The sequence below is a fragment of the Stegodyphus dumicola genome, chromosome X1 (assembly GCF_044657685.1).
Source record: "Stegodyphus dumicola isolate Sdum_Otavi_A_Nest chromosome X1, ASM4465768v1".
Taxonomy (NCBI): Eukaryota; Metazoa; Arthropoda; class Arachnida; order Araneae; family Eresidae; genus Stegodyphus; species Stegodyphus dumicola.
This window is the reverse complement of record NC_140780.1, coordinates 111,943,697-111,957,322: the sequence shown is the minus strand read 5'-3', so window position 1 is coordinate 111,957,322 and position 13,626 is coordinate 111,943,697. Positions and strand designations below refer to the sequence as shown.

The 13,626-nt window shown below is 31.1% G+C and overlaps 1 protein-coding gene across 3 annotated transcripts in view; it reads right to left on the bottom strand.

Annotated features, from left to right (window-relative positions):
* The window catches only part of Cdep (Chondrocyte-derived ezrin-like domain containing protein), a 295,887-nt gene that overhangs the window by 36,710 nt on the left and 245,551 nt on the right, over window positions 1-13,626 (bottom strand). For all 3 annotated transcript variants that reach the window (XM_085807133.1, XM_085807131.1, XM_085807132.1), the window contains 2 exons: window positions 8,876-9,048; window positions 8,619-8,725 (listed from right to left, as the gene is read on the bottom strand). In XM_085807133.1, coding sequence (XP_085663259.1) covers window positions 8,619-8,725; window positions 8,876-9,048 — 280 coding nt within the window. The remainder of the gene's footprint in view (window positions 1-8,618; window positions 8,726-8,875; window positions 9,049-13,626) is intronic.

Genomic DNA, 13,626 nt, shown 5'->3' with positions numbered 1-13,626 from the left:
CCTTCAGTTTGGTATAATATATTTGTGCATGTATTTGACGAGTCAAATTTTGAGCATTACTACAAGATTTAAAGTTTTGCCACTTTTGTTTCTCAGGCTAGTCCTCCTCTCAAATTAGTGCATGATTGTAGTCGTGAAGACAAGCCCTCAGATTTTCATTTCAAATTCCATTTTGACTGTGAAAATGGACATTGGCTAAAAACACTACAAACAGATTGGTTTCTAAGTTTCCTCTCTCTTCCAGTTTAGTAAGACAATTTAAAACTTTGCCTCTGAATAAACCATGTTACTTCAGAATGTAACAAAAGTGTTTCATGTTCCCCGCCCTTCTCTTGGCATAAAATCATAAATATTCTTGAATTTAAAGCTTGGCTTTTAATAAAATTAACAATTTTCACAGTTTGATATAAAATGATTTTCAGGTTTTCAGAGATTGTTTTGTCTACTAAAGCTTTACAATGAATGCAGCAGTGAGTAAATTAACTTTCAGGTGTGATTTCCTTTATCTGAGAAATAACAATGGAATGTTTTCCTGTTAAAGCCCAAGCTCCATCACTACGTACAGCAATGCACTTAATCCAAGGAATTTCAATCTCAGACATAAAATTGTCAATTACTTTGAAAATTTCATTTGCAATTGCTCTATCATGATGAGATTCACAAAATAAATACTCTTCAGCAATTCATTTATCTTCTATGAAACATATGTAAACTAATAATTGAACACAGTTCATTATATCAATCAGTACTTTCATCCAACTGCAATGCAAAATACTTATTGTGGTTTACTTTTTGAATAAGTGTTTTTTATGGAATTTGTTATTTCATGAATTCGTCGACATACTATAACGATTTGATAACGGAATATTATTAAGTTCTTTAGCCGCAATGACAAAACGATATCTTTAGCTGCTGCTAAAAGGCTTTCTCCAGTAGCGTCAGCCTGCTCACTCTTGGCAATTCTTAGGCTACTACGTTCCAAAGCTTTTTCACCTGATCCTTACATTACTTGTTTATTATTTTTGAACTCCCGATAATTTTCTCTTAAAATATTCTTCAGATTTATCCTTTGAATTGGTATGCTTAGATTCAAGATGTCTTTTAAGAAATTATTGCTTTATACTTTGACTGAATAATAGTTCACCGCAAGCAATACACTGAGGTTGAGGATTCATTTCATCTTCATTCCAACTAAACCCAAATGATTAATAAATTTCAATATATTTTCTATACACACTTTTTTCTTTTCAATATTCTTGGTTCTAGTAGATTGTTCTGGATTTGTCACCTGTGAATCATCACTTTTCTGCTTAGTCAATCCTTGCCACTTTTCCATTTTGAAAACATAGGTTTGTTTTATTATTTTTTGTCAAATATTTAAATGCACAACATATTAAGAGTTCTTCAAAAACAAATGACGATATTCTCAAATCGCATAGAAAAGTGAGGAATACAAAGCAACAAGAAGACAAAATGCATACTGTTTTAGAGACAGCAAACCGACGTAAAAAATCATTCTCATTGAAAATGGAGCAATATGAGGCAGGAAACAGCAACATATAGAGTGCTGACATGCTAATAAATCGATAAACTCTAAAAGAATTAATCAGATACTATTATTGTTCTTATAGTTAATTATTTTTATCTCCTATTAAATATACAGCATCCATTTCTACCACACCTTTTAAAAACATCACTTATGGTAAATTTTGTTATGTCTACGGCTCGTCTCTTGCTAAAGTCTATAAGCGGTGACTGACCTTGAATAAAGCTCAAATCGCATAAATTTAGGAAGTGTTGGAGAAAAACTTCGTTCAGGATGTCAGGAGCTTAATTTTTGAGATTAATAGTTAAAAACACTTTGCTTCTTTGCGTACCACCGGTTGAGAACTGGTATAGGCAGATAGCCCTGGTGTGCTTTGCAGTAATCAAAATAAATAAAATTAGTAATAATACAGATCAATTCGTCCACGTATTACTAAAATATAAATTCTAAATTCTACTCAGAAGAATGGTATGCAAATATACTCACTAGTGGCGAAAACATCGTGTACAAACATAGCTCAAAAGAAAACATTATACCATCTTAGAGAAAAACATAAAGCATGTTATCGTTAGTACAAGCTGTTTTTGAGCATTTTAATTTATAAATAAAAGATAAAATGCATTTTTTCGACACCCACAGCATTGACCCCTTGTGAAAATTTTTCTCAATTTCAAATATCAATCTAAAATATCATGGCCATGCACATTTCATTTTAAGAATGCAGCAAAACTTTACAGGGATCATTCCATAATTCTTGCCTAGCTCAAACAAGTGTGGCATGGAAAGTGACTATCGCTTTGATAAGTATCGACTTATGGACTGTATACAAATAAAATAACTGACGTAGCAAACTTTTATTTTTTTCCTGTTTGATTATTCATGCGTACGGAGTGTAGCTACTTAAAAGTTAAATTTTGGCTCCATCAAGACAGCCAGACGACTTATATCCCTGTCTAAAATCGTCCATTAAAGCAACGCCAACTCGAAAGAAGCATTCAAGAAATTTCTTTCATAGAATTTCAGCTTAACAGCCTTATGCATCTCATGTAATAATCATTACTTCTTGCGGGATTCAACAGAACACAAAAGTTAAATTAAAATTTAAGTAATTTAAGTATGAAACTCACAAGGCAAAAACCACCTGAACATTTTGGCTCATGTTCTGAACTTACGCGAGCAGATACAGCCAACAAAAGCTAAAGTTTATTCATATAAATCTAGATGTTGAAAACAGTATAGGAGACTACTATAATGGTAACAGAACGGTCAAAGGTTTCTGCTAAAAGCTTTCTTCTATCTTAAGAAATCTGTTCTTATATATCTTACTAATTTATATCCTGGTAGGAGCCGAGAAAAATGGAAGTGATATTACAGGTAAAATAATAATATAATGGTTTAGTAAACATAAAGCTATATATATGAACAGTTTACACTGCAAGAAAACGCAGTCTTCAATAAAAGAAAACTTTCTTTTTGTATTTTTGAAATACAGGTATTTGTTCGCATGGATAGCTGCATTAATTTTGAGACATTTTAGCGCAGAAATATGTTATTTCAGAATAAGTATAAAATAATTTTAATGAAAATAAAGTCATAAAAAATACAATTTCTATATAGATGCCAAATTTAAGCAAAGAAGTGTCAAAAATTTACGCCTGAAGAATACTTTCTAAGAGGAATGCTTTATTTTAAAGACGGCCCCCACAAAGCAATAGAAAAAAGTTGACAAATGAGAAATGGTGCCAGCAGTGCAAAGAAAAACCTTGTACGCTACAACTACACGTCTAGCACTCATCACAAGAGAAGGAAAAAATTCCTTCCTCTTTCCCGATTTCGGGCGATTCGTTAAATGCTGGTCCGAAAACGGTGCTAAAAATACTAAATAAAACCCTTCGCGCTTAATTGCTGAGAAGTGATATGCTATATTTTCGGATATAGCATTAAAAAACCAATATCATTTCTCTTTAAGAACTTTTTTACAGTTCTTTTATTTTAGACTCCCCAAATTACAAAATACGGGGTGAAAAAATTAAATGTCAGCATCGATGCAAAATGCGTTACTTAATCTTGTTGCCCTTCAGAAGTATAGATTCATTTTTGAGCACTATTAAAATTTAAACAACGATTTGCAGTTATCTTATAAAGTCTTGCACATTTGCGTTATCGATTTATGAATTGCCATTTTTCCATTTTGAAAATCTAGGTTTTTTTTATTATTTTTTCACAAATATTTAAATGCACAACATATTACGAGTTCTTCAAAAACAAAGGGCGATATTCTCAAATTGTGTAGAAAATTACAGAATACAAAGCAACAAGAAAATAAAACACCTGCTGTTAGATACTGCAAATTGATGTAAAAAAAAATGATTGCAATTGAAAATGAGCAATTTTTCCACGTTTCTTTACAAAATCCATTAACTGGAAAATTTCACCTTTGGTTTGCGATAGCCAAAAACCTTAAAATTTGCAGCTATCATCTTCATCATCCTCACCATGAAATATGATAGCTGACCATAAATTATACCAAGCATTTTTTAATGTAGCTGGAGACACAACCTCCCCCGATTTTGCGATGTTCCGCACAGCAGATTTCATACTAAAATATTTCAAAAATTCTTGAACAGTGTTGCCATTATTCAAGAAATTTAACATGGATTTTAAAAATGCTACTTTATATTTGCATTTCAGCTCACACACTATTAAAAAACAATACTGATACATTATCTTTCACTAAAACTTTAAGCGAAGTATGAGCCAAACAGTTGTCTACAATCAGGACAATTTTTGCATCATCAAGTAAACGAATAGAATTCAAATCTTGCTAAGCCTCGGGTATGAAATGATTTTAAACCAATCATTCATTAATGCTTGTGTCATCCATACTCTTTTATTTTCACAATATGTAACGGGGAAATACTTTGTTCCTTTTAATTCTGGAGCTCATGTATTTTTTCTGATTATGAAAAGTTTACACTTGTACATTCCTGCAACATTTACGCAAGCTAAAATTGAGTCTCGCTTTGGAATCTTTGACACCATTAGGAGCCTTTTCTGTAGAGGTGCAAAGGTATTTCGTGGTACATTTTGCCAGAAAAGGCCAGTTTCATCAGCATTGTAAATTTGTTCTGGAGATAACTCTTCACTATTAATGAGCTCAATGAATTCATCTGCGAATTGTTCAGAAGCTTCAGAATAAGCTGAAGCTTTTTCACCTGAAATTTTTAATTGCCTTATACCATTGCAATTTTTAAATTTGGTTAATCAACCTGTCAAATACATGCACTCAGTTTTTCAAGTTCATTTCTTTATGAAATATTTTGACATCAGCTTTTAGCACTGCATCCGTCAGTGGGATGCCCTTGCTGCGATGCTGTCTGACCCATTCAATCATTATTTTGTCATGATCGTTACTTGTAGCATAGTGCAAAAATTTTCTGTTATTCATTGCGTGTGGGGTGTCGGAATCACCAAAAATTCAAACAATTCCCTTTTCTGTTTTCTTATGTCATATACAATTGACTTTTCAATGTGAAGAAAGACGATTTTTTCCTTTAACATTAGCCTTGCTTCTATCACACACTGAAGCAGCTAAGCCAGAATTATATTAATTTAGTTGTTTATAAAACTTACATCTATTTTTTGCACATACTTACCTGAGTTCCTGAATGAATAAATTTGCACATGTACTTAAGGCTTATCGAGGGCCAGCACTAGATATCTTACTGCCTGATACAGTCTCTGGGGGATCCTAAATTCTGCTAAGCACCTAAGTCCTAAATTTTTGAAGCTCCTAAATTTTGGGTCCCAGTACTTTCCCTAAATTCTAAATATTTTGTCATTCCTTAATTTTGCTGCTCCCTGCTTCTCTAAAATCCCCAAAATTTTGTCTTTCTGCCATCCAGTGCGACCACATGAGGTCTGGCGCCAGTTCTGTGTTTATGTGAATAACAAACCAGTTATTCTTAATTCAAATAGCACTAAAAGTATCATTAACAAAATCTGTTTTTAGCATATGGAATGAAATTTTTCCTTGTCAACATTTTGCCCACCAGCAGCCGAGCGGTAAAATAGCTGAACACTGGTAGTTCGGTCCGAGGTTCAAATCCCGCGAACGTGCTGGCTGCATGGGCGTTTTCACGGTTTTCCCCATGTGTAACGTGTATACGAGCCAGTTCTTCTTAGAAAGTCCTCCACGAAGACATCCCTCTTAGGCAGATAGCCCTCGTGCGCTTTGCCGTATTCTCAATACACCACCTTGTCAACATTTCTTAGCACATTACTCAAGTTATCATGTGTTGATAAACATACGGTGATGAAAGCAAAATATAAAAATGATTTGCCAGGTTGGTGTCAGGGATATAAAATATTAGTGGATGTAAAATCAATGTTTCTATGCAAAACGTTTCAGTTTGGGATGTAAATAACAAGGTAATTTATTTAATTCTGAAGTGAAATTAAGAATTGGAACTCTTCACATGTTTTATTATGGGGGAAAAAATCAAATGTGCATACAAAAAAATTTCTCAAAAAAAAAAATCCTTGGTGGCTTTGATGTCCGGACTTTAGATCATTCCAGATATTGGACATCTGGATCTCAGACTTTGTACTGTATCATGTGTTCTTTTTGATATTATAACATGGGTAAGTTAACATTTATTCTTTATCTAATGTTAGGTTATTAAGGAACATTAAAATCTATATTCTCTTCTATTCTAAAAATTCTTTTCAATCTGGGTTATAGTGGCATCAGTGTAGAAATATAATTAAAATATATATCTCTAAATAATTCACTAACATTTTCGTACTGTAAATCTTAAATTTTACAATAGTAGTTAAATTTATTTTAGTATTTTTTTAATATATAAACTACTTTTGCAGGGATTGCATGATTTACAATCGCCCCATATTATGCATTTAAAAGTATTCTTAAGTACAATATTTCTATATCACTTGGTGCTATATGAAAATACATTCAAAAACATTCTTCATAACTCTGTATGCAAACCCAGATATTTAACTTGAAAAGCAGGTTTAACAACTCTCCTTTTACTTGTATTCAGTGAGGCTTCAGCACAGGAATTAGTACAGTAGAAAGTCCGAAATCCGAACGTCCATTATCCGGAATGATCCAAAATCCAGACCTCAAAACCACCAACAGCGCTTTCATCGTAGGCTTTATGCATGCACATTTGATTCCCCCTTCCATGCATAATAAAACATCTGGAGAGTACCGATTCTAAATTTCACTTTGACACTAAATAAAATACCTTGTTATTGAAGAAACAATCCTTTTAGCATAAATTTGTAGGATCAGTAATTTGGTTCTGTTGCTGCATAGCTCCTTGGCACGCATCTCAAACTGAAACATTCCACATATATATCATTGCTCTGACTCCAACATAGTGAATCATTATTTATTATACTTTCCTTTCATCACTGCATGTTTATCAAAACATAACAACTTCAGTAATGACTCATGCAGTGATGCCTAAACAATTTTTTTATGTTAGTAATTGAATAATAAAGGAGTATGGTAACCTTTTATGTTGACATTATGCTTGGCAATTATTACAGATTTAAGTTAAATGCATTAAAAATGTTGATGACAGAAAATTTACCAAAAATTTCTTTCCATGTGCTAAAAATAGATTTTGTTGATGATACTCATAGATCTAAAGATTACATTTAGGGCTATTTGAATTAAGAATAAATGATTTTTAATTCACATAAACCAAGGACCAGCGTCAGGACTCCGCTGGCCGCACAGAATTTAGGACTCGCATAGACTGCATCAGGTGGTACGATATCTAGTGCCCGCCCTCAATAAAGCTTAAGTATATGTGGGAATTTATTTATTCAGAACTCTTATTATAAGCCTTAAGCATGTGCAACAAATAGACATAACTATAATTAATAAATAAACTAATACAATTCAGGCTTAATTGTCTCAGTGCACAATAGAAGCAAGATAAAATTTAATGGAAGAACTTGTTGTTAGTCGCCAAGCTCATGATGCATAGCCAAATACGCATAATGAAGGATAGCTAAATTTGATGACGATAGCCACTAATTTTAATGGTTTTTGGATATCGCAAAACAAAGATTAAATTTTCCAATTAACGGATTTTGTAAAGAAATGTGGAGAAGCAGTAATAAATGAAGATGATATGAAAGAAGTTTTTTATTGTGATGACAATGCTTCTCAATCATCAATCAATAAATGAATGGCGAAATCTGTAGTATGGTTTTAGATCCAGAAAATACCGCTACCGATAATGAAGAAAGTGACAAAGAAGTTACTGAAAACGAGAAAATTTCGACTGACAAGTTAGTCAGAATTCTCGAAACAGCAGTTACAGGACTTCAACAATGTAACTAAACAAGAGATTATGTCTGTCTACAGAATTAAAGAGAAAGTATTAGCACAAAAAACGAAGCAACTTAAACAATTTACACTGAAAGAAATGTTTAATAAGGTAAACAAATAAACATTAAGCTTTTTTTTTGTAAATTTTGACACCCTTTAGATCATAAATACTTCATTATTTTATAAATCACGATTTCATATTTTTAATTTTATAATTTCTACATCCCATTTTACTAGATTTAAACTCATGATCAATTATCTGGAAAAATCCCAAATCCGGAATTGCCGAAGTCCCGAGGAATCCGGATTTCGGACTTTGTACTGTATATGAGATAAATATAAGAATTTAACCATCAAACTTCATATTCTCAGGGGTCCATTAAGTAGCAATCAGTAACTAAACAACTATGATTAGTAAACAACAGTGATGAGCATCCAGATTCTGGCCTTAGTAGAAATATTTTCTGACTGTGAGATATAAATAATTAATCAAGGACTTGTTCATGGATCTGTTTTACATCTAGTCTTAAATAATAAGAATTGGAGATATATTTGCTAGAGTTATTTTTCTCATTTTAGTTAAGGGCTGTGCATATTCCTGATATTTTTGTTACTTGACAGAAAAATGCTTATATTTCTAATAAAGAAAATCACACGAAAATATCAAGAGAAATTTTGAGTATTTAAAAACACAAAACTTACTACATGAGCGAAGACTAGAATACAAGTAACTATCCTCTTTTGGTTCCCTTGCATTTTGGATTGTGTCTGTTAAGTCTTTTAGCCATTTCTTCCTTTCCTCATCACAGCTAGAATAAAATTAAAATGGCAATGAAATATTAAAACCCTCTTCTTTGCAATAAACATTGAAGAAGAAAATATTTAAAAACATGGGCATTTACACAAACAGCAAAAGAAAAATTATGATTTTTTTTTTTTTTTTTTTTTTTAATATTTACCTGGCAGCAACCATTAGAGCTCTGTTACCACCATAGATAGTAAAGCAATTTGTTACACCCATTTTGGGTTCAGTTTCTTCAACCATAACACCAGACAAAGGAAGCTGTCCATGAACTTTGAATTGCAGTTGAGCAGTAGGTGCCCTGGTTGTATACAGCAGAACATCAGAAAACTAAAACACAAGATTATGAGAAAATAAAATTCAGAAAACTGGCAAATTTGTATTTCTTGAATTTAATACACAAGCAAATATAAATGCAGGTACAGGAATACCTTGGAAAACACAGCTAATTTGTTTCAAAAAGCATCCACATTGTGCAAAAATTGTGCTTCTTGAGGTCTAATTTCAAATGTATTTTTCCTTAAAAATTTCATCTTAAAAAAAGTTTAAAAACGTAAAAGATTTATTTTTATTAACTAAACAGCAGAGAAAATAATTTAAAAAATATAAACGTTACAGAAGAGAAATACTACTTCAATTTTAGCTCAGTTTATTTTTTTATAATGTTTTAGAATAAGCTGTTTGCTTAGTATTTGTCTACAATATTTGATGGCATTATTTAGATTATTATATCTCCTTCTGGAGCTTCCTTTGAATTTCGACGGCATTTATGAGTAAATTGGAACTATACCGATTTTTTCTCATAAAAGTTGAAGGGTCAGCAAAGATAAATTCTTGAACTATGACATCAAAGGCATAATCATTATCTGCTCCACAGGAACACTGTAATTCTGTTTTCAAAACGGTTTCTTCTTCCATATAACTTAAATGTGAATCAATATATTCCATCACATTTTTTTGCAATCCAAATTTGTAAAACAAAAATCTTTGCCTATCTGCACAATTTCTATTAAGATTTCCTCTTTGTGTGTTTCAAAGCGAGGAACATTATTTGAAAATATATATTTTCCCAAACAACTTTCAAGTTGCTTCAAGTCATCATTCGCTAAGAATCATAAATATTTTGAATGACATCCTTTTATGCAAATTTCCTCCAAAATTACTCTAAGTCAAAAAAAATCATCTGTTGTAGCTTTAATAATTTGGACAAAAGTCTGCCTTAAAAGGTAGCCTTTAAAAGTGGAGATATCGTAATCCATCAGTTGCAAAACTAATCTATTCGCAGGTAAAAAATTAAACTTGATATTTTGAGGTCAAGAAAGTTTTTTAAAGGGATATCATTTGCTTTTTCAACAAATTTTAACTTTCGAGCAGAAACCTATGAATAACCTATGTCGGATAATACATGAACTTGGATGGCATATCATAGCTTATACTCAAACTTATAAAATATTCTTATATATATACATGCATATGTGCTATTTACTACTTTTATTTGCTCAAATGTAAAATTCCTAGTTGGCAAATCTTTTGCCAATTCATTAATCATAAAGACCATGTTACATCAAAATCCACACTGTTTAAAACCGCATTTACACAAAGTATTGTTGAATGTAATTAAATACACTATAAGACATTTTCTCCCGCCTTTCTGCATGCCTTCATGCTGTAAGTCGATGCATATTCGGGAGATCCACAATTCGCATCCTGGCGAGAGGAACTGTACATTTTTCACATCTCCTACTCTTCCCCCAAAAGGCCTAATGAGTCTATAGCTGCATCCAAACTAAATGGTTGTGGTCCATAATTCATCATCAGAATTTCACGATTGGATGCCCTCATCCCAAGTCACACTTTAAAAGAGGGAGTATATAAAGTATTTTCTCACTCTTTTTTCTGCATGCCTTCAAGGTGTAATCGGAAGCAAACTCAATGCGCATTCAGGAAGTCCAGAGTTCGAATAGTAGTGAGGGCATTGCACATTTTTCACATCTGCTTAAAAAAAAAAAAAAAAAACTGCAATGCAAAAGTGAAAAAAAAAAAAAATAAGGTAAAATCCTTTTTTTACCTTATAAAATAAGCTTTTTTCAAAAAAAAAAAAAAAAAAAAAAAAAAAAAAAAAAATGAACTAAAATGAGAGAAATAAATTATTATATAGTTTAATAGGAACAACAGATTACATAATTCTCTCTACAAAATTCATCCACAGTTTTTTATCACAAATAATAAAGTGTGATGCATTCTTAATAAATTTATAAAGTTACAGCAGATGTCACTTAACATGATTGCAGTTAATCTTACCATTTGGATATTATTATTAAATTGCTGAAGTTCCAACTGTTTGTATACGAAGATGTGGAAAATATATTGCTTATTGTGACCAACAGTACAGTTAATATTATCAAAGTATCATAGAATAATTGCTTTAGACTGAAGAAATGATGCCAAACAAAGTCAAAATAGATTATCAACATTTTCAAGTAAAGCACTTAAGTCAGCCAACAGTTTGCTTTCAGTTTTGTCCACCTGTTTAAAACGAGGCAAAAAGTAATCTCAGTATAGCATAAATTTTGAATAACTCATTCAGTTTTGAGGGTAATGAAACGCAGGTGACTTTTCTTCTTCCAGCTGATTTTGTTTCCTCCCTATTACTATTCTCTTTTCATCATAATGTTTCCTATTAATGATTTTATAATTTAAAAAAAAAAAATCCCTGAAAACATCAATGCCAAACTACGCTTGCTCTCTCGCCAAATTTCAAATTGTATATTGGTATGTTCTCTTTCAATAAATGAGTGTACCCTCCAAGTATGAAGTTTAGGGATATAGCACCAATCAAATAATTTCCAGAAATGTTATGAAGTATGTTATGAAGACTTCATAAATGAACTTTTGCATTAAAGACATTATGAACAAACTTTTGAATTTTATAAATTAAATTGCTGTGAAAGTACTTATTTATGTTTCTAGTTACATAAAGTTAGTTAAATTTCATTGATGTTTTGAAGGGTATTTTTCTTATCATTTAATGATATCAAAATAGCCATGGAAAAATATGATCACAAAGTGTAAATTTTCTAAAGAAAATTACTTAGACTCTTACTCCCATTGAAAATAATATGGTAAAAAAATTATCATTTTAGTTCATTAATGATTTTATATGTTTTAAATAAAAGTGCATTTTATGAAAACATTTTTTCAAACTTTCTGTATTCTTATGTCAATGAAGTTATTCAGTTAAAAAATCGTTTTTTAGCAATGAAAAATCCCTCTTTCACATTTAACAATACTGTTTACATCAAACAATAGAATAAATTGAGCGATTTTCAAAAATTCTTTGAAATATCAGAAATTATATTTAAAAATTTAATATAAACTTCATTTAAAAGATATTTTTTTGCTCTATTCCATGGCACAAAGAGTAAAATTCAGAGAATATTTTATTGTTAGTTAGATAAAGATACATGGGAAAATGCATTTCAATATTAAATTAAAAAATTTCTAAATAGAATTAATACAGAAATACTTAGCATTTTGCTGCACCACATTACATTTTCATCCACTATGAGAGTGAATGCAAAATTTGAGATGGGCAGCCTATCAAGGTATAGTTTAAAAAAAAATCTATGACAAAGTTTTGATTGTAACAACAATTACCATATGGGGAAAGAAGATAAAGCTTATAAAAATATGGCTAGTATAAAAAAGATGCTAAAAAGCATCTAACTAATATTTCTTATCATTTTTGTTTTAAAAGTGGGTGAACAGTTTGTTTAATAACATTTTAAATTTTCAAATCTTTATAATAGATGCATTTTTATATGTTAGAATTTTGAAATCCCATAAAAGGATATAGTATTGACTTGCAAAAGAAAAAATTATGAAAATCAACATTTAAAATGAAATGCTGAGAAAAATATATATAAACTTATGAAAGTGAAAAAAATTAAAAACACCATAATAGATTTCATTGCTGATAACTGTAAACACTGATCAAACATTAAACAGAGTTGCTTATGAAGTTGATAAAATTAAATAGTAAATGTACAGAAATGTTGCACAGAAAAAAGAAGAGTTGTGTTATATAATGATATCATAGCCTTGAATGTATTTTTCAGGAGAGGCAAGAAGAATAATGGATTTGCTCCCCTTTCTGACTCCCAATAGTAACACACACACACACATATATATATACATACATATGTAATAGATTTTGTAGTAGAATGCAGGTGGTTATATCCACAACGAACAGCTAGAATTTTGATGCCGTAGAATGCTGAAACGCTGATCCACAAGGAATAAGAAATTTGGCAGTCAAGGTATATATTTAACTTTTATTTCAATAAACATGTTGTGGTGGCAATCCAGTTGGCACATTAATTGCGCCTCTATTCCAAAAAGCTTACATTTTTGATAACTTTGTAGCAAGAAGCAGCAGATAGACAGCAGTCCAGCGGGGGCAAAGCGTTGAAAGCAAGAGTGTTGTTATGTTCTGAGTGAAATCTTAATTCAGACTGAGTTAGTTTTGGTTCTCAATGCATTTTGATTGAATGGCTAATATTGCTGTAAAATTACTATTGGCTGTTTGAGTTTTAGTTGCATTTACATCATCAGTAAGAGTCATATGACACAGATTTTTCTCGAAATGATGCTGTGCAAATAGAGGTTACTATTTTTAGAATACAGAAGAGAATAAATTTTCTCTGCTAATTTAATCTTTTACATATTCTTTATTTTTCTTACATATATATAATTTAGAAAATCACTCAATAAATTTGTGCAATGTTAGAATGCTTATTAATCAAGGCAGAAGTGAAATGGCAACACGAATTCACAGAAAAGATTATTCTCTTGAATATTCATAAACAATAATGTCTGTGCAAATTCTCAGATACTGTTATAGTTTTA